Source organism: Filicampus tigris, chromosome 13 (assembly GCF_054856515.1).
Source record: "Filicampus tigris isolate MCC_2025a chromosome 13, RoL_Ftig_1.0, whole genome shotgun sequence".
Lineage (NCBI taxonomy): Eukaryota > Metazoa > Chordata > Actinopteri > Syngnathiformes > Syngnathidae > Filicampus > Filicampus tigris.
The window spans coordinates 5,224,903-5,252,839 of NC_141229.1; the positions used below are offsets into that span (position 1 = coordinate 5,224,903).

Here is a 27,937-nt window from a genome sequence, read left to right on the forward strand (position 1 = left end):
TCTGTTTTTTGTACTTTACCTCCTCGCCATCTAATGGAAGAAGAACATTCAGTTGCTCTGGCGGTCACGATATGTCTTAGATGGACAAAGATCAATTTGTAATTAAATTTCAGGCAAATAAAGTGAAAGAGGAATGACCGAATTCTGAATTGTCTTGACACATTATGACAATTGGTTTCGACCCATTTTCACGTGTTTTTCAACTCGTGTTTTCATACTGTATGTCTTTGGGTCTGACGAGTGCTGCTGGCCGAAGTTTTGGTACAATAGGACAGAGATTCTCTGACCCATGTTGTGACATGTTTTGCCATGTTCTCATCCATGTTGTGAGCGTTAATCCCGACAGTGCCTGCGTTTAGCCTCAGCGCAGTCATAATGCTGCTCTTAAACTGCTCTCCCATGCTGTAATCTGAAGCGTAGCTTTTACTGGCTGGAGCCCAATTGACTTTCCAGCATCCATGCTCATCACCCCCCCCCCCCCCCCCCCCACCTCTCCACTCTATCCTCCCACCATGCCTCCAGCTGATGAGCGTATTGGCATCTGCATCCTTTCGCCTCACTGACTTATTGAGGATTTGTTAGCATCCACGTGTGCAGCGGGTTAATTGTTATCGACGATTTTCTCTTTCAAATGGACTCACGTATGTGATTCAGTTTCCAGCGCCTCCCTCCTCCTCTTCCTCCCCCCTTTTTCCCCTCTTTAGCCGGGCGGGATGTTCCCGTCCTCGTCCAGAAGCTCGGCGTTCTCGCCCTGGTCGTCCATGGAGCAGTCGGACTCGGAAGCGTTGGACATCAGCGCCAAGGTGCAGCTGCACGGCGTCCTGTGGAAGAGACCCTTCGGACGGCCCTCGGCCAAGTGGTCCCGCAGGTCAGAAGAACTTCCCACAACTATTGCATTCGTTTATTCTTGAGATTCAAAATGTTACAAACTGCTCTCCCTAGAATTTGTGATCGATTTGGTATCCGCTATGAAAGATTTTCCGCTCCGCGCGAAGCAACAAATACTTCAGTTCATGTCATAATTGTCAACATGGTGAGAGGATGAACGTAAACACAACATCCTGGTGACGTAACCGTTTAGACGTCACAGCTCAGTCAATTTGCAAGCCTGCTCTTTGGGATCGTTCGTGCGGGTGGTGAAGGTCGCAGCATGTTTTTTTGTTTTTTTCGTCTCACTTTGTGTCATGCAATCGCGCACTTTTACTTAAGAGACTCCATCAATTTAATTTTGTTGAGTGGGAAAGGGTTACAACAACAAAAAAAGTAGTGAGCTTGAAGTGTTTGATTTAAAACTATGTATATTCAAAGACAACCATCCTCCAATTAGTTTTTTAGGAAATGTTGCAATATTAAAACAAGGTGTTAAAGTGCAAATAATTTAAGTATGAATAAGAAAAAAAAAAATCCTCATTCTTGGGTTGTGGGACAGTTGTGAAAATCGTGTTTATTGAGCTCTATTTTGTTGCTGTAGATATTTTTCCCCATAAAGAAAGTTAATATTGCCAGATTAAGTGTATTTTTTAGGGGGAAAATTTGTATTAAAACATTAAAATAGTATTTCTTCCGCCTCCCCTAACATTCATATTGCCAGATTAGTAAAGTAGATGATTAGAGATCAATTTTCAAGATGGGGAAAAGTAATATTGCAGCAGTTCTCGTTAGCTCTCTCTGATTCAACCACCGCAGACACTTAAGAATCTTTTACATATCTATTTTAGTTTTGTCTGTTTTTGTTATTGTATGACTATTTATTACTCCATGTACAGCACTTTGTATCCATCAAACATTGGTTATTTTAAAGTGCCCTATGAATAAAGTTGGGATGAGTTTGAGTGACACTTGCTTTGTCTTGCAAAGATTCTTTGTGATCAAAGACAGCTTTTTGCTCTACTACGCCGAGAGTGAGAAGAGAAGCTTTGAGAGCAGCAGGATCTTCAACATCCACCCCAAGGTCAACTTCTGTCACCTTGAGGCCTCCCCTCGGGGAAATGCGCTCACTCATTGTGCGCCTTTGTTGTTTCAGGGAGTGATTCCTCTGGGAGGATGCGTGGTGTCGGCAACAGAGGACATGGGCATGCCTTTCGGCCTCGTTATCAGCCTGGAAGACTTCTCGGTGACTGCTTTTAAATATGATCAACAATTATAACCCCGCATTGGAAGATGAATAATAGTAACGGAATCATTTTTGAAAGATTTCCTTCGAAATTACGTCAAGGCGGAGAGTGTAACATTGTCGTGTCAACCAGGGCACTGTCGTGGTGGCTGCTGAGTCTGAGGAGGAGCAGCTGCACTGGATGGAGATGCTGCAGGAGTCGGGCAAAGTGTAAGAAACTCCATTACGTTCGTTATTTAGACAGCGTTGCCTTTAGATAGGAGTTTAATTTGTTCTGTGACCACCCTGGTAACTCAAAACACTCATTTCACAAATCATCTTTCCCTATTGAAATGAATGGGAATGCCACTCAACAGTTTTTGTGGGGGTTTCATAAGAGAATTAGCGCGCTATAATATTGTCGTATGAAAATGTACACTAATGACATATTTCAAGTGAATGAAAATAATTTTAAAAATGTTTACAATTTTTTTTTTGCTTCACTTCAATGGAGATGGTGCTGTGCACCTTAGCCACCTGGGGGCAGCATAATACAGATACTCATGGAGACAGTAATATTAGTGGTTCTTCGTAGAGGATAAAGACTATATGTGACCCGGCACAGCCAAATGAGTCACTGTCACCCATATTTAAATAAATAAAGTTTTGGCATAACCAAAAACAGTCTGATCCATTAAGCTAGCAGACCCTTAAGCTAAAGTTATGCGGTTGTTTTAAATACACAAAGTGTAATTCCCTTTTTCTTCCCTTTAGTTTGATAATAAACTTCAATTGAGAGTGGTAATAAACAGCTTGCTTGCACACCACTGTGCATAACTTTTGTGCTTTAGATGATTGCGAGTGTTTTTGTCCACAGCACGTGGAAGAACGCTCAACTGGGGGAGGCCATGATTGAAAGTCTGGAGGCTCAGGGGCTTCAGCTGGCCAAGGAGAAGCAGGAGTACTTAGGTCATTTGTGCATGTGTATGTGTGCATAAGTCTTTTGAAAGCATGTTGCCATTCATTGGGTTGCTCCTGCAGATAAGCTGATGGAGGAGACGGAGGAGCTCACCCACCAGCGAGCACAGAGAGAAGTAAGATTTTTGTTCTGAAAGCGGGAGTCAACCTAAACAGATTTTTTTTCAAGAATATGTTCCCAGCAGTCTCACTACTTGAAACAGGGCATTCTGATTCATTTTGCGTTGGTGGGATAAGAGTTAATCCACTCGTTTTTAGCCATCTCCGGGGGCGGCCATTTTGTCTTCTGTCGACTGAAAATGACATCGCAACTGCTCACAACGACCAATCACGGCTGACCTGTTTTCTGAATCTGAGCCGTGATTGGTCGTTGTGAGCAGTTGTGATGTCATTTTCAGTCGGCAGAAGACAAAATGGCCGCCCCCAGAGATGGCTAAAACGAGTGGATTAACACTTATTCCACAAACGCAATATTTATCCGAATGCCCTGTTTCAATTAGTGGGCTTGCATAGAACATATTCTTGGAAAAAAAAAAGGTTGCGTTGACTTGCGCTTTAATGATTTCTCTTTTGTGCAACCATGTTTATATTTGTGTGTGTTTGTGTTTTTTTTTTGTTTTTTTTTTAAACAGGAACTGGAGCGTCTCAATCAGGTTCTGGAGGAGGAGAAAATGAAGTACGAGGAAGTAGTGATGGAGCTCAAGACCGAGCAGGAGCAAATTAAACTGTAAGGAAGTTACAGTAACAGATTTAAAGACCCTGTCAAGTGAAATGGATTTATTTCTTAGTAAATTATACAGTAGCCCCCCCCCCTCTTGGCGGGTGATTTTAAACGGGAAGTAAACCCAAACATATTGTATTTTTTTTTTTCCAGAATATGTTCTATGCATGCGGTTTAATATTGTGTTGACAAAATGGCCGCCCCCTGAGCTAGCTAAAAACGCTTGGATTTCTCATATTCCACTAACACAATATTAATCAGAATGCCATATTTTGATTAGTGGGCATGCATAGAACATATTCTGGGAAAAAAATATGTTTGGGTTAACTGCCATTTTAATATATGGAGTTTTTTTGAGTGCAAGATTATTAAAAAAAAAAAAAAAAGAAAAAAAGTGACTCAGTATTGTGTAATAAAGTAATTCTCAAACAACTGCTTGACCTTCTTCTACCGTACGAAGGTACAGCAATACCAAAAATAAATACAGTTGGAATGAATCACAAAAACTCATTTGTAATATTTAGTGACAAAGACAAAAACACAATTATAGTTCTAGTTTCATAAAGTATTGTTTCTACTTGTGTGGATGTCCAGCAGGACAAAACTGGTCATTTGCTTTTGGTTCCGACAGCGACCTGGACGGCACGACTCAGTCTCTGCGAGGTGTGGAGAGTGAGAAGGAGGAGCTGAGCGGCCTGACAGTCATGCTGCAGAAGTCCATCGAGGTACGTGACAACTTGATTAAAAACAGCGACGTAACACGTTATCCAACAACGCCGCCGTGACATCATTGCCGTTCAGGATCAATGAGATCGGTGGGGAAGGAAAACCTCTCGGTTGTTTTGGCAGCAACTCTCCCAGGAGAAGCGGCGAACTCTGGAGCTGTTGGAGGCCGAGGAGGAGGAGGGGGAGGAGGGGGAGGAGAAGGCAGAAGATGAGGAGCAGGTGGTGGAGAGCAGGAAGGAGCTGGGAAACGCGGACCTCCTGCAGGATCTGCACCACATCGAGGAGCAGATGAAGCTGCTGCTGAAGGAGAAGGAGCAGGCGGATGAGAAGTAAGACATTTTTTTTCATTCGTATTGATTTTGTTTTTATGCCGTCGTTTAAAAAAAGGTTTATTGTAAATAATGACAATTATTATCGGATAAACATTTAATATTTAATTGTATTAAGTAGTTGGTTCGTAACTGATAATGAACTTGTAAATGAGCATGAATTATGACCTTTCGTTTAGCCGTGTTTGCAAAGGTTGGTTATTTAAAAATGTTTATTCATTTAGATTCATTCACCTCAAGAATTTGAAATGAGCGAAGTGATGTCTTGCAAATAATAAAATAATGAAAATATTTCACATATATACAACTCTTGTTTTTGTGTTTTCTTAAATCTACAAGCTACTGAAAACGTAACTCCTAAATTAAAATAATACCAAAAAAGGTCCAATGTGTTACTTTTGTGTCTTTCTTTTCTATTTTTTTTTCCAGGGTTGCATATTAAAAAAAAAACGTTTATACATTTTGTATGAATAAAAACAATATATTTACTTGAATTTTAACTTGAAAAAAAATCCTCTATGATCGATCTTGCCCTTTTGTCGGTTCTCAAAATCAAATGTGGTTCTTACACACAAACGTTCGCCCGCCCCTGCTCGAAATCTACAACACACGCTGCTAATGCTAATGCTAATGGAAAAAACGCCATTGATCGCTACACAAGCACAAGCATCGAGTGTCAGCTTCCAGGCGTGTTTATATCGATTGGGAAGCACTGATCATGTGTTGTTGTTTTTGCTGTTACGTGTTGTGCACGTTTTGTCGAGGCACATGAAATTTAACGCACTGGCGCTGCGTCAGCTGTTAATGTAAAATTGACAAAAATTGTATTGTCATATTTTTTTTGATAAAGCGCTTGTATTGGATGGTAGCATCTCGGCGGTCCACTGTTTAAATCTCTTGATCTGATCTCCTGTTTTTGTATTTTCCCAGACTGCGCGAGAACCAGCAGCGGGCAGAAGTCCTGCAGCAGGAGCGGGAGTTTTACTCGTCGCAGGCCAATACGCTGCAGCAGTCGCTTTCTCAGCTCACCGCAGACAAGCAGCAAACGGAGGCCGAGCTGCAGGTAACACACACCCTCACGCATGTACCGCTAGCACAGTCACGTGTTGCCGCTTTAAATGGTATGGTCTTCCTAAACTAAAATCCAATGGCCAAATAAATACCATTGAAAATATCTGGTAGTATACCCGCTTCTCAAGGAATGCAGTAAAGTGCAAAGAATTGCTGAAAAGAAATGCTGATCCTTTATCGAGTAGAAGTGCTAATACTTTGTAAATAAACTGTTTTTAAAGGTTGAATTTTAGACACGCAAGCTTGTTAGCTTGATCTGAAGGCCTCAGTGTAAACATTAGGGTCACCATGTAAAAGTTGGCTCTGCGTGCTGAGCAATGAATGAAAAAATAAATCCTGAGGAAAATAAACTACAGAATCCCCTCAATAGCAATGAGGAAAATCTAAAGATAGATGGACTACAGATGGGAATGATCTTTGTACTATCTGTGGAGCAAACATCACAAGTCTGAAAATCGATCATTTTTACACCGATGTGACCCGGATGTTGTGAAGTCGCCTGCCGCCATCTTGTGGCAGAATGTCTGAAGTTCGTAATTTGAAAAACTTCCAAGTTAGGGCACTTGTAATGCCTGTCACTTGTAAAATTATATATGTCCCCCCACAAAAAGGTGCGGGAAGTCAATTTCTAGCTGTTTTTTTTTTCTATTTGCAGGCATTGCCTGGTTCCTATCTTAACTGTATTGTTATTAATGACTTCTTCACCTTCACCTTTAAACTCCTCGTTGCCAGGCAGAAATGGAGTCTCGCATGGAGCTGGAGAAGAGGCTGAAGCAGGCCGAGGAGGCCCTCCAAGACCTGGAGAAAGGCCTGGACTCTCTGGACCGCAGCAGCGAGCGAGACCAGAGGATGAGGGGTGACGTCACTCAGCTGAGGCGTGAGTTGAGCTCGCCCGCGTCGACGACGCGCGTTGTGAACCTCCTTCTGACGTTGTCGCCGATGTTGGTCAGGCTTCTTCGAGGAGTGCATCTGCGCGGCCGAGATCGAAGCCAAGCTGCCGGCGATCATGAAAAACGCCGTCTACCTCCACAAGGCGGCGGCGCGCAGGATCAAGAGCTGCCGCGTCCAGAGGAGATCCTCAAGACGACACTGGTGTAAGTCATACACTTATCATTAAGTCTAAAATAAGGCACGCAATTGATTAAGGCCCAAAATATTCAAGTATGGTAAATTGCAGGTGCGTCATTTGCTAAATTGGCACACCGGAGTTGCGTCAGCTGATAAATATTGGATATGTAAATATGTAATTAAATGAAACCAATGGTGTGTTGGGAGTTATATTTGGCACAATGGAAGGGTATCAACCATTAAATATGGTGCGCTGGAGCTGTATCGGATATTAAATACGTAATTGGTACACCAGAGATGCTCCAGCTGAGCCAGCCGTAGTGAAGACATTGAATATGTAAATACCGTAGATGTGTTGGAGGTTAAATTTGGCACATTGAGGTGCGTCAGCTGTTAGATTTGCTGCACTGGAAGTGCGTTGGCTGTTAAATTTGGGACGTCGGAGGTGTGTCATATCAAATAGCTAAATATGGTATATAGAAGATGCGTCAGATGTTAAATTTGGCACAGAAATTAAGGCCTCTAATTTTTGTAGATAGTGCAAACCACCTGTTTTTTTTCTTTCTTTTTTTTTTAAATACACAGACTTGCGCATGTCTGCAAAAATACCAATACCCAGTTTAACACGCCACCGCACAGGTTTGCGCGGCGCACCGGTCACAAAGATTTGAGCCCTATATGTGTAAATACGGTGCGCTGAAGATGTGTCGGATGTTAAATTTAGCACACTGTGAAGGTGCGCCAGACGTGAAATATACAGTATAAATATGGTACACTGGTGGTGCGTCACTATTGCGTGACTATTTTTTTTTTACTTTCCCCCAGTGAAACACTCCAAGTCATTTGCCACGGCGAGCCTGGACGGCGGCGTGGGCAGCAGCATGGAGGAGCTGAGGGAGACGGCGCGCCGCCTCACCTCCGACAGCAACTTCCGGGAGAGCGTCTACAAGATCATAGTGCGCAAGGACGCCACCACCAGCTTTGACCAAGACTGACGCCGGACGGACTATTTCTCCAAATGGAGGTAGACGTGACCGCGTTTGTTCAAGACGCCGGGGAAAACACGCCTGTGAGGTCAGAACGTAAACAACAAACATGGCCCCGCGTTAGCATTAGGGTTACATTGTAGTGGATTATTCCAGTAGATAGTCTAAAGTAGATTTCGGATGTGCGAGGGCCCTTGGGCAGTCAGACAGAAAAACTCGATTACATTTGATTAAGTGTAAAACAACTGAACCAAAACATATTCTTGAAAAAAATATGTTTGGGTCGACTTCCGCTTTAAGGTCGAAAATTGCTCCGGTTATTAAGATGAGGCAAATTCATCAAAGATTTTTTTTTTCTTTATTCTTTTGATTGGATTGTATTCTTGCCGTGACTGATTCCGTTTTGAATTGTAGCCACTCTTGAACCGAACTTGTGTACACAGGAACGGGGAAGGGTCGGGGGGCTTAGGGGGACACAAACGAAACTGCCTTGATGCTAATAAAGATGTCTTTTGAGCCTCGCACACCAAAAAACCGAAGTATAAACATGGTTCATTTGCATTTGTTCAGTTTGATGAGAGTTCTTCTTTTCCCCAGGATGACTAGGTTCATCATCTCACGGACCTGAAATGACACACAGGGGAACGCTGTTAGCCGCTAATGTTGTTTTGTTTTCAAAGATACACAAATTTGCAATATTGTTGGTCTTTTTATTTTGTTAGGAAAATGTCATATTCACAAAAAGCCAAATTCTTTAAATTCACGCCATGTTTTAAGTTTTTTTTTTTTTTGATTGATTTTGATTGTCACATTGAGTCTGTGAAGTTTGTAGATAATAAGAAAGGTAAAAAATTCGGTGCGATTTATTCTAAATTTTTTAATTGAAGTCTGTCGACATTTTGTTTATAGTGGAATTGTACTGGGGTGTCTGATTGTTTGTACATATTTTTTGGGGGTTAATTTTGTTTCCATTTATTGTTCATTGTTAAATTGGCAAAGAAAATGTTATGGAATTGTTAAATGGAATATTATGTCAATAAAAATAAGATAGAAATAATAATTAAAAAAAAAAAAGAGGGGGCGAGATTCAAACGGCAGACGACACATTCTGAATTGTATTGTAGCGATTAAACCGCTGTCTACCAACGACCTAATCGCATTTTAATCACAGTTATGCACATCAATGCTTGCGCCCTGACCTTTAAATATTGTCACTACGGAAAAGTACAGAGATGCTTCTCAGCCTTCCCAGACAAAGTGGTTACCTGTAGCACTTAGCTCGTGCGCTTGCGCATGGCAGACCGAGCGTACGAGGGAACGATGGGGACGTCCGGTGATTCATCATCCGGCCCCGAGCGTTATTTCCCGGAAGAATTCCTCCGTTATTTATTGATTTAATTTTTGTCCCTGTCCTTTAATGATGTTCTGCCTGCGGGAGTTCCCCTTTCGAGAGCCTCCTCCGTCGTCGCGGAGGCGCGAAAGAGGGCCGGGCTGTAGTTTCTGATGATATGGGAGCGTAAACGAAAAAGATTTTTAAGGGGCGAGGGGAAGTTAAAGCTTTGAAGAAGTGGTCCTATTTGTCATCCAGGCCAGCTTTGAGCTGAGCTTCCAGCGCCATCTTGTCAAAGGTGCGGCCGTTGGTCTCCTCGCGCACTTTATCCCGCACGTGGAAGGAGGCGCGCGCCACCGAGCGAGCGCTCTCCAGCACAGCGCGCTTCTCCTTGAAGATCTGCTCGCTCTTCTCCAGCTTGCGCTCGATGGACTGCAGCAGCTCGCGCCGCCGCCGCCGCTCCTCCTCCTCCACGCGTTGCCGGTTGAGGCGCTGCAGCCGCTCCTTCTCCCGCCGGCTCTCCACGGCGCGCCGGGCTCTCTCCTTGGCGCGCTCCTCGGCCGCCAGCGCCGCCTGCCGGCCCCGCTTGTCGGCCTCGCGGGCGCGGGCCTCCAGCTGCGTCTGCTGCTGCCGCTCCCGTTTCTCGGCGGCGCGGCGGGCTCGCTGGATCTGCTCCTCCTCGCGCCTGGCCTTCTCCCGCAGCTCCTGGCCCCGTCGCTCCACGATGTGCTCGTAGTTCCCCAGGGAGCGGCTGAGCTTCTCCCGCGCCAGCCGCTTGGCCTCCTCGCACTCCTCCTGCTCGCGCCGGGTGATCTCCTGGATGAGGGCGGCGTGGCGCCGCCGCTCCGCCTTGTTCAGGCCCCGCCGCTCCTCCTGGGACTGGTGCTCCTTCTCCTGCCGCTTCAGCTCGGCCATGGTGAGCTTCTCGCGCAGGAGCAGGCGCTCCTGCTCCAACACCGCCGCCCGTTCCTCCTCCAGGGCCTTGAGGTTCTGCTCCTGCAGGGATTTCTTGTGCTTCTCCTCCCGCGCCGCCTGCTGCAACCTGCGCAGGCGCTGGCGCTCCTGCTGCTCCGCCAGCTCGCGCCACTGCTTCTCGCTCTCCTCGGCTTGCCGCATCTTGGCGGCGGCCGAGCGGCGCTCCTCCCGGCTGAGCCGCCGTTGCCGCGTGGACACCTGCGTCTGCCACAGCCGCTGGCCTTCCCGCACCGCCCGTTGCTTGGTGCGCTCCTCGTGCTCCCGCCGGAGCTCCTCGGTCCGCCGCTCGCTGTCCCACTGCAGGTGGGCCACGTAGCGGGTCTGGCTCATGATGTCCTCCTCCTGGTACCGGGCCAGCATCAGCGCCGCGATCTTGCGGTCGCGCTCCGACACGGCGTTCAGGCCCCGCCGCTTCACCTCCTTCACGATGCGCTCCACCTTCTGCGTGGTTTGCGGCGAGTGGCTCAGGTCGCCCAGGCTGAGGCTGCGGCCCATCAGGGAGTTGAACGCGGCCAGGGTCCGAGCGCGGGGGCCGGACGCTTTGGCCCAGTGGTCCCGCGGCCCGTCCCAGCTGTACGACGAGGCTCCCGACTCCGAGGAGGTGCAGGTGGTCGTGTTGGAGGCGGACGAGCAGACGGGCTCGGTCCGCCTCTGCAGGGACTCCAAGGAGTGGCTTTTCGCTCGCCCCTTGGGCTGAAAGTGGCCGTTGTGCTGCGAAAACAACGCTCTCGCCATGCCGTTGGGCGGCTTCGACACCGACGGCGTCAGCGCCGACTTGGCTCTGACGAAGACGGGAGCTTTCGCCGTCGCTCTGGGGAACGTGCTGGAGGATTTGCCCCCAGAAGACTTGCGGACTACCGGTGGAGGACCGCCTGGCGCCAATCGCGGATTTTTACCTGAGCACTGCTTGGGACCTGTGGAAACGACTTTGCTTGGTTTAGCTTGGAGCGACGGTCCCGGTTTCGGAGGCGGAACCGAATCACTAGCTGAGCCGGAGGTCTCTTGTGTCGGAATCTGAGTGGTGACTTTGTGCTGCTCCGACGCCGGCGCGCAACTGTTGACCGCTGCCTGCGTCGCCCGCCGCTTCTCCTCCCTGACGATGCGCTCCCGCTCTTCCCTGCAGTGGCGCAGCTTGGCGTGACGATCCCGCTCGTAGACCTCGTATAGACCCGTCGCCACCCGCATGGAGCGACCCGGCGCCTCGCGGGCGAAGTCGGAAAGCGGGCGGGACAGCAGCTCCACCGGTTTGACGCCGCAGCGGGCGCACGCCTCCAGCGAGCGCGGGCTCGTCAACACGTAACGGCTGCCCTCGGCCGCCGGGGAGTCGAAGTTGTACAAATCCAGGTGAAGCTTGGGCGACAGGTGGCCGTCGGGTTCCGGAGGCGGGGGCGGCGGCGGCGGCGGCGGCGGGACCGCCGCAGACGAGGTGTGGCAGGGGCTGGGCTCCGAGCTGCCGGTGGGCGGAGTCTGGAAGTCGCCAACGTCGCCTTCCTCCTCTGCAATGGCGCCATCCGCCTGGTCCGGCAAACGTTGGTCTGCGGTGACCGCGGTGGAGGCGCCCACTTGCGGGGCGATGGACTTGGCGGTCTGCTCCTCAGCCTCGGAGGGGTCCACCATCGTTGGCTAAGATGGAGGAACAGCAAAGAGGGTTCAATTAGGTGGTCAGCGGGGGAGGGGTTGCCTCCTGCATGCATGCATGCATGCATGCTTGCACATGTGCATGCACTCAAATGATTTTTTTTTTTTTTTTTTTTTTTTTTACTGCAGATGAGACTTTCTGCCTCCAGGGAAGTGACAGCCTCCATCCTGTAACAGAAGCTCTATTTTTGGCTGATTTACTAGGCCAAGTGAATCATGAAAAAAAAAAAGGTTTCATCCTGCCATACGCAAGCCATGCCAACCCAAGCAATTTAAAACGGTACCCCAGGTGTTTTAATACCATGTTTACACTATAAGAACTGGGTCAAAAATGGACTTTGGGGTTTGCATAATAAAGCCAAAATGGTGGGTAAAATGAAAGCTAAACTACAGAACAACCTAATTTTTTTTTGTTGTTTTTTTTTTTGTTGATTATTCATTCGACCCAATTCTTGGGTTAAACAACCCAAAATATTGTGTCAAATTAATACTGAAAAACAAAACAAAACATGGATTGTATTTTTACCGGTGGAAGCAGCGCTTCATGACCAAACCCGCTAATTTCCATGTCAATTAACGAACAGGATCCATGCATATGGCAGCGTAGACGTCACAAAATACAAAATCGCTTCTGTGCTGCTGATAATGCTAACAACACTGCAGCTCTGCAGCTTTTGTTTTTGACACAGTGGCGTTTCTGTGGACAGTGATCCCTTGCATATTTGTGGGTCAGCATTTGCAAATTTGAAGATTTTTTTTTTTTTGGAGGGGTTGGCTGAAATTTGCTGAAATACTCACCTATTTGCTGTTTTATGTGCAAAGGCCAAAACCATGTCTAGTATAGAATTCATCCTTTGACGCCATCTCGTGGCATTTTGGGGCCAAGCACTTCTATTGAACAGAGGCAAGGAACTTCATTTTGTCATAGTCTTGAGTAACAGAAAAAAGTGCTTTGCCGCTACTTTGTGGCATCCATAAGCAATTGCAAACAGCTTTGATTGGGCGTCAATTACTTGCGTATTTTTCTGTTTTGCGATAAGCCTCGTTCCCTATCCATGAAATTAGTCCAATTATGACATATGTACATTTTGGGAACTAGGCATTTCACTAAAAATAGTACACTAAAAAGGGAGCTTCACAGAGAATAGGCACTGACACACCCAAAAGATTTGTAATTGCCCATGGCGGCAAAGCACTACTTGCGTCCAAATGAAACTCCTCAGCGACTTAACGGAGAATAGGTTCAAGGAAAACCCCACAAAAAAAAAAAATCCACGAATAGGCGAATTCAGTGACTATAATATGTCCCCAATAGAGAGGCCTAGCAGACGTTACTAGAACCTGCTACAGCAAAATGAAGGCCTCGGACCCCCACCCACACTCCCACTGACAAAACATGAAGAGGACAGTACATTTTCACATTCCAAATGAATCTTCTTTTTTTTTTTTTTTTGAAACAAGTATGCTGACCTGCCAGTGTGCAAGACGTCGCTTGAAGCAGTGCTTTGTTCCCCTTTAATCCGTCCAGCGGGCCACGTTCCCCGCATAATAACATCAGCTGGCTGTCGGCCCTCTTCTCCCCCACCACCGCTGTGCGTCACGCCGCCTCAGCATCTCGACAACCGGACGCGCAGGTGGCGGCGGATGATATTAAATGAATAGTTCCAGCTGATGTTCCACTCGACAGCAAAAACAGTCCAGCCAAATGCGTGCTTTTTCTACGATGGTGTCCCGAGTCCTCGCTGGTGCTGAAGCATCTCCCCGCTTCGCTTCAGCCTCCGCGGTGGCCCCGCCTGCTCTTAGCTCAATATGCTCACAATAGTGACGACTCTGGACCAATGCCTGCGCGGCTCTTGCATGCTTTTAACATGCAGCTCGCTTGACGCGTGCGGGCGAGATTCTTCCTACAATCAGAGATCCTTCCAGAAGATGATCTCTTGCTTACGTTAAAGTGAGAAGAATTACTCCACGTAGAGACCATTTAAATGCATTTCTCAAATTATGTGTGCATGATATGTTATGATATGAATGGATCGAACGAAACGATCGTGAAAGGCAGCAGCTGTCGTCCATCGCGCAAGACAAAACAACGATAGTGTAATACACCGAATGGCCACTAGAGAGAAGTAGAACACTAGTGTACAGTGTTCTGATTCAGCGGCGAAACGCGTAAGTTAAATAAAAAAAATCCTCTTTTTGTTTTTAGTTGTGAATGTGTTTTGCTGTTAAAAAAATCTATCTATCTATCCATCCATCCATCCATCCATTCATCCATCCATCCAATCATATACTTAAATTTTTTTTTTTTAAATCTGAAAACCTTTACACTTAAACATCTGGTGTGCCCACCTTGGCCACGGGGAGGCAGTGCTGTATAATATGGTCATGTAGACACAAACGAAGAACAATAGTATTTTTTTTTCTTCTCTTCTTCAGTAAGTTTCTGTAATATTCGTAGGGGATAAAGAATATGACAGTGAGTATTATATTGTTTGTCTACATGTGGGGCGAAAACCAAATTAAAACAAATACTGTAATTGTCATTTACTCAGTTGGGTTATATTCTACTTTTGGAGAGTCATCAACATGTAAGAGTGAGGGGAAACTCCAAAAGGTTTGTGGGTACACAAGCCAAAAAAAGCTGGGGAACCACTGGCTTAAAGGGTATTAAAACCACATCTGTAACTCTTAACCATTAGCATGTCGATGGTATTTGGTATATGTTAGCATGAAACAACAAGCAGGTCGTTCTTAAAATGGCAGTAAAAAAAAAAAGTTGTATACAATATGTTCTATGCGCCCCCACGAGTCTAAACATGGTATTGTAATTAATATTGTGTGGAATATGAATTAAACAGAAAAAGCCACCCGTTTTTATCTATCTCGGGGTTGCCAATTTGCCTTGTACTGCCACTTGCTGTCGACTACAGATGACATCACACTCTTGCTAATGTCACATGACCAAACCCAGAAAACAGGTGAACCGTTGTCGTTACCTTAGCATCATTTTCATTTGCCAGTAAGTGGCAGCCCCCTGAGAAGGATAAACATGGGTGGATTTTTTTTTTGCCTAATTCATATTCCACATATGCAATATTACTCAAATTGCTGTGTTTTGTGTAATTCTCTGTGTTTCTGTGTGTTTACGTTTAATTCAAAAGTAAACTTAAACTGGGAGTGCCATGATGAAACACCTTGAAGCCTCATTGATGACATGTACACTCTTTGCTACTGTCAACTTATACTGTAGCACTTGTCTATCGAATCATTTTATTATCTTTCTCATCTATTTAAACTAATCCAATATAGCTGGTCTTTCTGTCAAACAATATTGTTTTTTTTCTTGCAGATGGTTAACAACAGTAAGAAGTTCTGCAGTCTTTGACAAGGAGAAGCCGTATGTACAAAAAGTTCATTTGAGTGCATTTCCGATATAATATACATTCAAAGTAGATAAATTACAAACACATTAATAATCGTAAAATTAATCCGCCGTGTATTCTCCAGTGAGGGCTTCATAGTGACCCACTAAACTTGTGACAAGCCGAGGGGAACAGTGCCACTTTAATTGAGTTTTATCAGCAACAGAGAACGTGGTGGCTGGCTTGTTACCAGGGCTGAGTGGAGGTCATAGGGGTCGGGTCAAGTTTTGTTGTTGTTGTCGTTGTTGTCTTTGGAAGCCTGGACTGGTGAGTTCATGCAGAGGTGAACTCCATACCTGTTTTAGTGTCTAATCCCAGCATTCACACAGGGTAGTAAATGGATTGACAACAGTAACTTTGGGTGTAACCACAGATATTTATAGAAAATTAGATACAACAGCGTGCTGTGGCAACCTGCTAAATGATGTGCTTACGTGGCGGCCACCTTGGTGGGGTCAACGTTCTCATCAAAGGCATTGCAGGTACATTTGAAAATAAATCAGAACTTGCGTGTTTCTCAACCGAATTTCATGAGGTTTACTTTGTCAGTGTCAAAATGTGTGCTGTAAATACAGAACATTTCATTAATAAAAAAAAAAAGTAACCTGTACATGTAGCTATTCTACTCTTTAAAAAAACAAAAAGAAAAACGACAGTGTAATTTGCATGCCAGGCCAATAGGCGGCAATGTCAAATTGTCAAGAAACACGAATTTAAGTACAATTGGATAATTTGTCAGATTTTCCCTAAAAGCAATGCACTCACTAATTAGTAGAAAAGTGTCATTTTGAGGGGGGGGGGGGTATCTGAAAATTGCGATCATGTATACTCAACGACGATTACGCCCTCCATTTTACCTCAAAACGAGCCCTGCTTGTGTCCGTTTTCAGTTACAGAATGGTCACTAAATGCTGAGTGCAGGTGTTCAGCTTCACAAATGCACTCTTTTAAGCACTGAAAAGGGCCAACGGGTCAACCTTTATTTACCCCTGCACCCCTCACGCCTTTCAGTCCCCCCGCCCCACTCGACCCACACTCTTTGTCCCCGTAGATGTTTTCTACTTGTTGGCCGAGACGGTTCAGCAGCTTGTGGAAAGCCTCAGCCGAGGCCTCGTAATTAGAGCTATTGAGCTGCTGGAATTGGCACAATTAGGGTCAGCGTGAATGATTGCAAGCAGCGGCAAGGGGGGGGGGGTGTTTGGGGGGCGGGGTGGCACTCAGGCTCACGGGGGTGGTGGGACCGGGACAGGGGGGAAAGACGGTTTGGAGATCATTTAATGAGGTGAAAACAGAAAACCATCTGGAATTTTCGTTGTGGGATGGTAAAGACAAGAAATCCTTTAATCCACGGATGTTCCCCTTCCAGTCTGAACCTGTACTATGCCACCCAGTCCCCACCTGGTGCCAGCAGGTACCAGGAGGAGTGCAAGAAATGGGGGGGGGGGGGGGACAGTTTGGAGATCATTTAATCAGAGGTGTCAAATCCAGGTCTAGAAAGTAAAAATCCTGCCGCAGTTTGGCTGTAGCCATAGGTGCTTTTACTCAACCGGCAGATAAATGACCGGTTGAGTAGAAGCACTTAAAGCCAAACTGTTTATCCCAAGACAGAAAATCATCCTAATTTTTGGTTAGGTTTGGAATTTTTTTGGGATGATCCCAAGACAGAAAATCATCCTAATTTTTGGTTAGGTTACAGGAGAGTTTGGAGTTTTTTTTGGATGATCCCAAGACAGAAAATCATCCTAATTTTTGGTTAGCGCACAGCAAAGATTAGAATCCGTCGTCAAAGGATGCTACTCTTCCTAAGTTTGAACCCCAACCGTGCCAACCCGTCTCCACCCTGTGCTGGCAGGATTGAGAAGGGGGGCAAGACAGTTTGAGATCCTACAATGAAGCGGAAACAGAAATCCATCTGCATTCTTAGTTGTAGGACGGCAAAGACGATGCTACCCTTCCGCAGCTAAACCCGCCCACTCCACCAGAATCCAGGGGTAAACCAGTAAAGGGGGTGCTGGATAGTGTGCAGGCTTTCGGATGAAATCTGGATTTGTGCTTGTGACAATAAAGACTAGAATCCTCCATCGAGGGATTCTCCCCACCAGTCCGAATCTCTACCTGGTAACATTTATGTTGCTGGAGTGCAGAGATGTTCTGCGACGTGATTATGAGTGCGGGCCAACAGGAGCGTCTGAAGGAATGTTAACGAGATCACCTTAAGTGATCCCCCCCCACCCCCGGTACCATCCGCCGCCCGGCCCCCACAGGGATGGAAGTTTGCCGGGTGTAAAGCTGTTGTAGGCAAAGCAACACTTGAGGCTAAAAACAAAGTGCGGCGTGGGAGGGGTAGCGGGAGGCGCGGGTGTGAACTATTGCACCAGCCAGCGTCAGCAGACGGGCCTGCACCTGCGCCGCGCTATTCACCGCCATGTTTACACACTGTCAGTCGCAATTAAAAGCCCCCGCCGGGTTGGACGAGGGTGCCCGACCCTCCGCAGGGCCCCCTTGCGCCCATACCGGGCCCTTATGGATGCCCAATTGAGCGTAGTGCTTGGCTGATTGAATTAACAGCTCCGTCTCGGCATGGGAGCGCCAGGGTGGGTAAAAGGAGGGAGGTGGTCGAAGGCGGGGTTTGTTGGTGTTTGGAGAAAGGGTCAAAAGGGGGAGGGGGGATTTGTTGAAAGTGTCCAGCAAAGCTTTCTGTTGGCAAAGCAAAGCTGGAAATGTGAACTGGGGGCAAGCAGAGGTCTCACTCTTCACAGGACCAACGCTGGACGCCGTCGTGGCGTCGAAGCACTTGAGAACTGTGTTTCCCAACCTTGATTGAGCTATACTGTATTTTACATTTGAAATATATCACAGTACACCACCAGCAAAGAATAGCGGATGGGCAGTTTAATTAGGTATGTTTTGCCATCTAGTGGAAGAGAATGTAATTATTCTGCCTGTCAACATACGTTGCTGGCATAGATAGATCCGTCATAAAAGAATAATAATTCAGACCAAATTTTAGAATGGACAGATCATGAAATGCTTCAATGTGGATTCTTTCAGTTTTAGTGAGCTTTTGACCTTGTATTACATTTTGAACAGGAATTTCACATCTTGTTTCAATATTACTGTACATCTTGGTTTATTGCCTTAAAGAGGACACAAACATTTTTTTTTCAAGAATATGTTCTATGCGAGCCCACTGGTTGAAACAAGGCAATAGGATTAATATGACATATGAGTGAAGCAGCAAAATCCACCCGTTTTTAGCCATCTGCGGGGGCGGCCATTTTGTTACTTCCGTCGACTGAAAATGACAACACAACTGCTCAGGGCTCAAGTAACGACCAATCACGGCTCACCTGTTTTCTGAAGCTTAGCTATGATTGGTCGTTATCTGAGCCCTGTGGGTGTGTGATGTCATTTTCAGTCAACAGAAGTGACAAAATGGCCGCCCCAGAGATAGGCAACAAAATGCACTTGTTTTTAGCTAACTCACATTCCACAAACGCAATATCAAACAGAATGCTGTGTTTCATCTAGTGGGCCTGCATAGAACATATTCCTAAAAAAATCCACGTTTGGGTTGACTTTCGCTTTAAAGAATATCTTACAATACAATGCAATACATTTTTATTCATACAGCGCATTTAGGGACATCGTCTCATTTTCGCTTCCTCTAGTGGTAGGTGAAAGAATCACTGTATTAAATGTTCACGTAATGTTACAGTGGTTTAAACTGTACATTCACATTTACCATTTTTTTAGGTAATTTTTTTTTAATGGAACTTTTGTGTGCAATATATTTTAATGGAATCATTATTTAACTACTTTTATTTGAACACTTCGGCCAACTTTGCTACTGTATTTTAATGTTGATCATTCTCCTGGTTCGGGTCCGTGTATGAGGCGCATGTAGCGGACACATCGCCGAAAACAGTTTCTCTCAACAACTTCGCTGAATATTCAAGTATGTGCCACTGGTCCAGGCTTCGCTGAAGAATGCCAGATCTTCCCCCAGCCTAGCTACAAAGAATTACTTATACAAGCGAATAAAACGTAAAAAAAAAAAAAAAAAATTACAAAACCGGTCAATTTGACCAGCAACGTTAAAAAACACACATCATAAATCCAGCGAATATGTGTGACACTTCATTGGCTCTGCAGTGCATTTAACCCCCACCTCCCCCCCGCCCCTCCACAACAAAAGTACCTGCATGCGATCCAAAATGCTTTTTAAGCTTTCAAGCCAAATAAACAGAGCTTTTTTAATGTCTCTTTTATTTATTTATATGTATAAAAAAAATCCACTGCACTGCTGAGTTTCCCGCGTGGAGCTTCTCTGTGTTTATGTCACACGATAGCCAACGTTTAAACAACAATCAGTTAAAAATGTCCTTGATGGCCGACGCTGACGTGCTTGCTCTTCAACCGCAACACAGACACTCGGAGCGGACCTCTGGCAAGGCCCGACTAGCCGGATCAGCACCAAATTGAACAACTTTATTGTTTGCAGTTGTTTAAATCAAAACTTGAACATAGGCCTGGGCGGTACACCTTTAATTCCCCCCCACAAAAATCGAATTTCTGATTTCAATTGATTTTAAACATGTATATTAGAGGGTGACACGGAAGTGGATTTTCACTCCTGTCCCGTCCCACTCCCACAGAAAAAAAATCCCATACCATCCCGTCCCGGTGAAAATGACTCCCATCCCGTCCTGCTCCCGTTCAGAATAACTCCCACTCCCGTACCGCTCCTATTTATATCAGCTACATACAAATATATATATATACATATAATATAATTATATACAATATATATTTAAAATATAATATATATGATGTTATATATGGACAGTTTTAAATGAAAAAAATGATATAAACAATTCATCAATTATCAAATATAAATATCTATTAATTTGAGTAACAAATAGTTTAGTCTAAAATATACAGTACATACACGTCATTTGAAAAAAAGATTTGCAACAAAATAATAATCAAAGACTGTGAATGTTTTCTCTAGCTTATTAGGCTACAAATATACTTTTCCAACCCACTTAAGATCAAATTGGGTTGATTGTGGCTCCTGAGCTAAAATGAGTTTGACACCCCTGTTAATTGGCAGTGTGGTATTGCCAAATGCTAAAACTGATACCAAACTTAATTCTAATGTCAGCTTGTTCATTACAACCTGCTAGCTACTAATTTGTGTTTGGAATTGAAAGATATTACATATCTCCTTGAATTTTCCGGTACTGGCTAAATGCTACATTAACCAAAATGTTAACATGACGCATTTAAATTGTTACCGCAAATGCTTTTTCGACAATGAAACATACAAATATCCAATGTGGAGTGTTTCTTGTTTTCCACCAACCTGTGGTTGGGAGTGAGGGTGTGGCTTCGACCGAAACCCGCCGCCGCCCATTGGTCGAACCGGAACGTCAATCACTCTCTGGGCTCCTTTTTTTTCAACGAAAGTAAGCAATGAAAACTCTGCGGCGAGGAGAGAAAGTCAACCTGTGGATACGCTCAAACACTCAACACACTCAAGAGCTGTGGCGGCCACGGTCGTCCCGCGCGTGCCACTATTATGTGACTGCTGACGCGAGGAGGAGGTAGAAGAAGAAGAAGAAGAAGACGACGAACATATTTGAGACCCCGCTGCTGCCATGTTGTCTTCGCGCATTGTTGTTGTTTTTGTCGCGGCGACCTGTTGTTGTCACCTTATGGTGCCCCTGCTGTTCCTCTGCTACCTGCCCCACGTCCACGCCGGACACAACAAGCCGGCCAACCGGGTGAGTCGGAACAGGTCAAATTAAGAATATCTTCAATGTCATTATTTCACAGTGACAGTCATTTGTTTGACTTTCAGTAAAGTGACCTAAAATACATAATGTTTTGCGTCTACTTAAATGGATGTTACATTTTATCAGGACTGTAGACCCCCGATACTCGCGTTTCGCCGGCCGCGGATTGACCTTTTCGTGGACCCCCTAACATACTTAAAAAATATTTAAAATAGTTGGGGTGGGGGCGGGTTTACCAAGTAGTCAATAACAGCATTGATTCTAGAATTTGTTTTAGGGTTAAAAAAAATCGAATACAATTTTATCGATCAATCTAACTGTCAAAAATGTTCGCTGGGCTTACATTCCAGAGCACCCTTGCAATAAGCAAGTGCCTAGCGAGGTGATTAGATTGAATATCTTACTGTGCAACCGATGCCAAGAACACAATCGCCAATCAGCCGCTGGCAAAACTGTCGCGACGCTGTCATTGGCTGAATCAGTACTTATTTTAAGATGAGCGGGATGGAAACTCAAATTACGTCACAAAGTGGCTGAAAACGGCGAAAATACAAAATAACACACAAACAAAAGCCGTGATGGATGCATTTGCAATGCAATTATAATAGGCGTCAATTAAATGCTTTATATACTTAGCTATTCGTGGGCCGGCCCAGTCCCCAAACCCCGCGAATAACTGGAGTCATATGTGGGTGAGTCTTTTTGACACTGAACATTACGTAAATTTGTGAATTTATGATGGGACAGTGGCGACAGCCGAAAACACCCAAATTATTTACTATTGGCAGATGGCAATAGGGCTGAACAATTGATCAAATAGCAGCAAAATTAAGACCACTGTTCTCTTCTGCGATACCATGGAGCCAACTTTATTAACTGTCTGCAACAACACTGTAGAGTCCTTTTTTTTCTTTTTCTTTTTCATGTGTGTTTGCTAAAATAACAATGTACTCACAGGCATACTCGGCCCTCTAGTGGTTCAACACATGTAATACCATGGATTACGCCACAGGATGCCCATTTCACTGAAGGAAAAAGGTGGATAATATTGTTTTGTTAACTAAGTGTAAACATTTAGTACATACCTTACCCCTTTGCATGCCAAGTATGTCCTTTTCTGGGACATCTCGAGCGTAAAAATCTCTCCAAACCCCAAATTCATGCTCATGCCAGCGCTGCCGTACACTTAAAGCTAATTCCTGAGTCATTTGTCTTTATTTTAGTATAAGCCTAATTTATAAGACCAAAACCAACCAAAACATTTATGTGTAATAAATGTGATATTGCTTATTGTAAAGCAAATAAATGTACTGCTGCGCGTTAAAAATGACATGTAACAATTTCCTTGAAAAAGTAATTGTATTAAATCGCAATCACAAGATTGAGGGGAAAAAAACGCAATTAGATGATTTTTCAGAATCGTTCAGCCCTTGATGGAAAACTATCTTAATAATTCATTACCACGGTGCCACCAATTGCGGCATTATCCTTCCACTGCAAGGAAAGTAACGTGAATTGATAGTGGCCAATGTTGTGAATGTAATTAATTGATGCCATCTAGTGGTGGGGGTCTGAAGTGCACTCGCATCATAAATTTTGCTCGAATTTAAAGATAAAAAATCAGGCAAACAAAGGCTCATATCTCTAAAATGTAATTGATACATCTTTTAAGGTCACACTGACAATTGTTATGAGGATATTTTTGACTCAACATACAATGTGTCCATGGAAAATGAACCTGAGGCGAGGATAAAAGTAGGCATTATGATTGTTTTTTTTTGCTGCAAATCAAAACAGTTCCCAGGTGTCTTAACAACACGTTTGTGTCATGATTTCACCAAAATACCCCAGATAATCAAGAATTCTAGACATTTTTACAGCTTATTTCTTGCCGTGGGGAAATTGGCTCTGTCTCACGTAAGGTTGCAGGGAGTATCGGTACTACAAAAGTACAGCAATACTTTACCATAAAAAAAAAAAATTAGACAATACGTCATATTTTCAGTACCGGTATTTTTAAGAGTAACATCCCTAAAAGTTTTGACAGATAGCAAACGAACAAGATGCAAAATGTGTACACTATGTACAGTATTTCCTACAGTATGCTAAATACGTGTAGCACAAGCTATCCTCAAATACAATAAAAGCATAAGTGAAATAGTAACGGTGTAATGGAGAAATACTCATTTTTGGGGAAGCCTGGCTACGTCTTTAAAAAAAGAAAAAAAAAAGAGAGCCAGCCAATTTAGAGCATTCTGACTGATCTTTTCACAGATTCACAGAATATTGTGATTTATTTTTACGCAAAAAAATGAACAGCCCTTTTCTTCTGTAAAATACAAACAACAACAATGAAAATGTGCTTATGATGGCAAAATAATGTATTTACAAATAATCACCAGGGTAACAATTTTACATTTTATTTGACAAACTATAGAAACTAGTTGCACGTTATTTAGCAGTAGTAGTATTTAGTAGTGTGTGTGCGTGCATCATGCCATGCATGTGTGTATGCATGGACATTCAGTCATCGCTTCTACTTTAAATTGAAATAATCTGTGTTATCTTTTCTTTGTTTTGTGACACTCTTTGTATCAGATTTAACGTGACAAACACTTTGGTTAATCACAAGCCACTTGTAACGGTCGAATTCTCAGACGTCCACCGTGTTCAAAAGCCGACGCATTGTTTTTGATACACGGTGATGTCATCCAAAAGAGACCCAATCCTGCCATCTGCTGGCCATAGTTTATTTATTATTTATTTATTTATTTTTTAACTTTCCCATCTTAATGATCAAAGCAGAGTTGGCCAAGACTTTACCCCGCCCATTCCCATAAAAATATAGTTGACGACATTTGACATTTGACTCAAACTTAGTATTTTTATTGTGCATAAATGTGCCAATATGTGTTTTTACAGTCTGCATATCCTAAAGAGTCCTTCTCTTTTCTTTTGGATGAATGCCGAATCATTTTGCTGAATAATCATGAGTGCTTGTTGCGTTGAATCGCCAGTGTAATAGTTGTGGTCAACTGTCATACTTTGTCACACACTGGAACAATTTCACAACACATGTAAAATATAAAAAAAAAAAAAAAAAAAAAAAAGAATCGCTCAGGCCGCACGTAAGCACTTGTGTAACAACCTCTCTATCTGAAGGCCTCCAAACATAATAATAATGATAATATGATAATAATAGTACACGTTGGCTGATGAAGTTGAGCTTGGAGGCGAGTCTGGAGAATGAGAGGAAAAGCTATTTAAGGGCACTTAAGGCACTTGAATGCAACATTTGTCTCTTGGCTGATTCCCAAATAAAAGTGAAAGGCAACACTCCTCTCCTGTGATGCAATCGGTGCCCGGAATTTCCCCCTGAAAGTGGGATAACGGGAAGTTTTAGAAAGGCTTAGATGGTTTATTACTCGCGAGTTGCCGAGTTTCCGGGTTATAGACGGTACTGTAAAGTGACCGAACAAAAGCGCAAACAAACAAGGCGGGGTTCCTGGCGGCGCACCCACCATGAGCGCATACCCTCAGAAAATGTGCAGCGGGTGATGATGTTTTATTGTCGTGAAGTAAATGGCAACAGGTGTGTGGATGCAGGTATGCCTTGAGGGAAAGTCTGCTTTTGCGGGATGTTACCGCATGTCGGCATTTTGAGAGGAAGGATGAGAACACCGGTATACTTGGTTTTTTTTTTTCCCCCATAGGAAATGATGTCAACACAAACGAGCTGTCCCAGGGTCAAATTGTCGCCGCCCTTAAGCCATAGACAATTTCAACATGGTTAACTGTAAATACAAGTGTGAAAATTTGTCAACAGCTGATTATGGTAAAAACAATTGAGCACTCAGCCTTTTCGACGAAGGCACTAATTTGACCAGATGTGGCCCACGTCGCCTCGCTCATTTTTAAAGCTAATAAAAGCAGACATGATCGGCGGACTGCATTTAAATTGTAAGATTATACAGTAGCGGTACCATGGCTTGCGAGTTCAGTTTGTTACACGACCAAGCTCGTAACTGACTGAGTTACTCGTATATCAATTGAAAAAACTTGAAATGCATTTAAACCGTTCCAGCCCCCACTAAAAAAAAAAAAAAATTCTACGGTTGTATGTTTTTAGCAAAGAAAATAGCACCGTATTCTGTGAGAACGGAATGTTACAAAAACCGATTAGAATTGGAAAATTGGTTTTGATTTCGAAGATGTGGGTGTTGAATCGAAATGTTGTACCAACCTTGAATTGTGTTGAGATAAGGAGAGATGCACCCCCCCCAAAAAAAAATATATATATATATTGACAAGTTCGTTCATATTGTAAATTGACAACATGAAACTCATTGCATCATACCCTCTTGAACTGAGCCGTACCGCATTGAATTGACTCATAATCCCGCTGAATCGAACCGAATTGTTCCACTTTAAAGTAAACCGTCCTTGAATCACATGGCAGCGGGAATAGTCATGCTTTAATGCCTAAAAAAACAAATCCATGCCATGTATCATAGTGTGATGAAGTACCTCTTTAAATAGTGAATCATCAGCACCTTAGTGTAAATCAGTCAAATACTTTGGCCCAGCTTTTTTCGCAAATATTTTTTTTCACCCACAAAGCGATGCCGTTAGGCTTCTCAAAAAGACATTTCAGGGGAAGAATAAAAGCACCGAGGCAAAGAACGGACGGGGTAGAGGCAGAAATACTGAAAGACGTACAAATCATAACGTCTAAATTCCGCGAAATGCCAGCGAATCATTTTATCCCGGTGGAGGCGCACGCTCCAAAGCACACGCACGCTTTTTATGAGCCAAAACCTCTCATTAGGAATGCCGGGGCTCCACTTTTTGGGGCTTTTACGGGCCATTGACAGATGTCCTGGACGCCGACTCCATCAGTGACCAATCACACATGAGTTCACCCTCGGAAAATGCCTTTTCATGCTCAATTGTCTGCCGTTCCAATCAGGATAATGAAAGCCAGATCTGACATTTGCCTCTCCTGATGCTGGAAGCCTCTGCTCGTTTCATCAGAGTGCTACTAATATATGTCTGATGTTTTATGATGAGCGTTACTTTTTGCCCGTTGCTGTCTTTGGAAATTAGTCGGTTAAGGTACATTTGTATTGTCACTTCTCTGGTACTTTCAACACATCAACATTTACAATGTGTCCAAAAGGTATTCGCAGCAATTCACTCCCCTCCCCCCCCCGCCCACAAAAAAAATCGACATGTGATTTTCACAAATTTGTTTAAAATAGAAAAGCAAGAACTCATACTTGGATACATACTGTAAGTATTCACAGGCTGTACTTTAGAAGTCTTTTTGAATATATTATTGGGCGGTTTCACTCAATTTCCCTTTGCAGCACCTCTTAAGATTCAGCATTATGATATATTATTATGTATATACACTATAGAGGAAAAAACAAATCATTTTATTTTGGAGTAAGTCTATAATATAACAAACTCTGGAAACGGTGAAGTGCTGTCAATACTTTCTGGTATTTTCCAAATTTTTTCAAACGTTAGAGTAAAAGAGGGTCTGAAAATGTCTGGCAGTGAATGAGTTAATGCACCAACTGTCTTTCAGCAGACCACAATGCCAAAACAATTTCACTAATAGCCCTGCTTTTCCCTTTGTACCTTTTTACAAAACAAAGCAATAATTGGTAAAAACAAAACAAAAAAACAGCTTATTTTTTATAGCTCATCATAATGTGAAATAGTTGAAAACCCTTTAAAGTGAATTCAGAGATTTGTTTGTACTTTAATAAGTACTTTATACATGTTTGACAATTTCTGAAAACGTGCAAAGACTGAGAACTGTGTACTACTCACATGTGGAGAAATAGCATTAAACTGTTTTTCATTAATTTTCTCAGCCTTTTTTGATTTTTTTTAATTTATTTTTTTTGCCCAGTGATCCACTTCGAAATCTGGCATGAGTCTCACCTCCCCCACTAATTTAAGAACTTGAGCACCTTCATTCACATCAGTGGTTATCTGGCACAACTGTGAGTAACTATATTCTGCGCCCAAGCCTTTTAGCTTGCAAGCTAGCTGGTGGCTAGCACCTCGTGTCATGGCACGGAAAGCCTAGTGACGACCTGGTGGTATATATTCTCGCGACTGGACCAGAGACTTTAAGTGGATATATTGTCACGCCTCAAACATTTTTTTTTAGTTCCTAGCCGTGGCATTTGGTTGACAGTTGACATTTCAGTATTTAGCGGTCACGGCCACAACACTCAAATTTGGTAGCAATAAGATAGTGATCTATAACGTCCAAGTTTGTATTTGAAGGACATTCTGAGGGGAAAGAAAACAAAACTAAAATGGCTGCTTCAAACTAAAATGGCGGATTTCCTGTGTTTTTGCTGGCTTGGTTTCTTGATACTTTTTTTGGTGGGTTCTACCCATGATAAACTTGTCCTCCAAATTTTATTGATAAGTGAAACTGGATTTGGGGCTGGATTTTTAAACCGAATCAAGCCAAAATGTGCACTATAAACCAAAATGGCAAACTTCTTCCTTTGTCCTTTCAAACATGGCTTCTTCAGACGTTTTTTGTGGGAGTGCGCATGATAGACATGCCCAATAAATGTTATGTTGCTTTAGGGGCTTATTTATTTATTTATTTATTTATTTATTTATGTATTTATTTTAATTCTGGGGGTACCACCAAGCCTATTTGTAGGGTCTGATGCCCGCCCTCCCTACCAAATGTGAAGTTTTTACCAGGATCAAAATGTCTGCACAATTTGGTGAGTTTTTTTGAGTATGGAAAAGCCCTTTAA

At 43.7% G+C, this 27,937-nt stretch overlaps 3 protein-coding genes across 14 annotated transcripts in view; 2 read left to right on the forward strand and 1 right to left on the reverse strand.

Moving 5' to 3' along the window:
* The first annotated feature begins 527 nt into the window (after positions 1–527).
* On the forward strand, positions 528–9,120 carry plekhd1 (pleckstrin homology and coiled-coil domain containing D1). Of its 3 annotated transcripts, none has more exons than XM_086050486.1 (13): positions 528–868; positions 1,858–1,951; positions 2,024–2,113; positions 2,247–2,323; positions 2,970–3,061; positions 3,134–3,186; positions 3,703–3,797; positions 4,423–4,516; positions 4,641–4,846; positions 5,777–5,909; positions 6,650–7,011; positions 7,811–8,009; positions 8,569–9,120. In XM_086050486.1, the coding sequence occupies exons 1-12, from the start codon at positions 714–716 to the stop codon at positions 7,968–7,970; spliced, it is 1,611 nt and encodes a 536-aa protein (XP_085906612.1). In that variant the 5' UTR covers positions 528–713; the 3' UTR covers positions 7,971–8,009; positions 8,569–9,120. The 3 variants fall into 3 exon arrangements, with proteins under 3 accessions (XP_085906612.1, XP_085906611.1, XP_085906614.1); XM_086050488.1 differs by having other exon boundaries at positions 532–868; positions 6,650–6,794; positions 6,868–7,011; positions 7,811–9,120; XM_086050485.1 differs by having other exon boundaries at positions 7,811–9,120.
* ccdc177 (coiled-coil domain containing 177) lies at positions 8,307–14,010 on the reverse strand. Its single transcript, XM_086050473.1, has 3 exons — positions 13,385–14,010; positions 9,237–11,899; positions 8,307–8,595 (listed from the first exon to the last, which is right to left on the reverse strand). Exon 2 carries the CDS (start codon positions 11,891–11,893, stop codon positions 9,545–9,547), a length of 2,349 nt encoding a protein of 782 aa, XP_085906599.1. The 5' UTR covers positions 11,894–11,899; positions 13,385–14,010; the 3' UTR covers positions 8,307–8,595; positions 9,237–9,544.
* Positions 14,011–14,316: 306 nt separating this feature from the next.
* The window catches only part of smoc1 (SPARC related modular calcium binding 1), a 43,350-nt gene continuing 29,729 nt past the window's right edge, over positions 14,317–27,937 (forward strand). For 9 of the 10 annotated variants that reach the window (XM_086050479.1, XM_086050481.1, XM_086050474.1 and 6 more), the window contains exon 1: positions 20,802–21,125. In XM_086050479.1, the coding sequence (XP_085906605.1) occupies positions 21,000–21,125 (126 nt within the window). In that variant the 5' untranslated portion in view covers positions 20,802–20,999. Of the gene's footprint in view, positions 14,391–15,263; positions 15,312–20,801; positions 21,126–27,937 lie in introns of those variants that run through there. The other variant, XM_086050484.1, reaches the window with a different exon arrangement.

Excerpts from the sequence above, each read along its gene's own strand:
- plekhd1 (XM_086050485.1), top strand. The coding sequence starts at position 714 with ATGTTCCCGTCCTCGTCCAGAAGCTCGGCGTTCTCGCCCTGGTCGTCC. Across the intron at positions 1,952-2,023 it reads TCTTCAACATCCACCCCAAG|GGAGTGATTCCTCTGGGAGG; the intron begins GTCAACTTCTGT and ends TTGTTGTTTCAG. Across the intron at positions 4,517-4,640 it reads TGCTGCAGAAGTCCATCGAG|CAACTCTCCCAGGAGAAGCG; the intron begins GTACGTGACAAC and ends TTGTTTTGGCAG.
- ccdc177 (XM_086050473.1), bottom strand. The coding sequence starts at position 11,893 with ATGGTGGACCCCTCCGAGGCTGAGGAGCAGACCGCCAAGTCCATCGCC.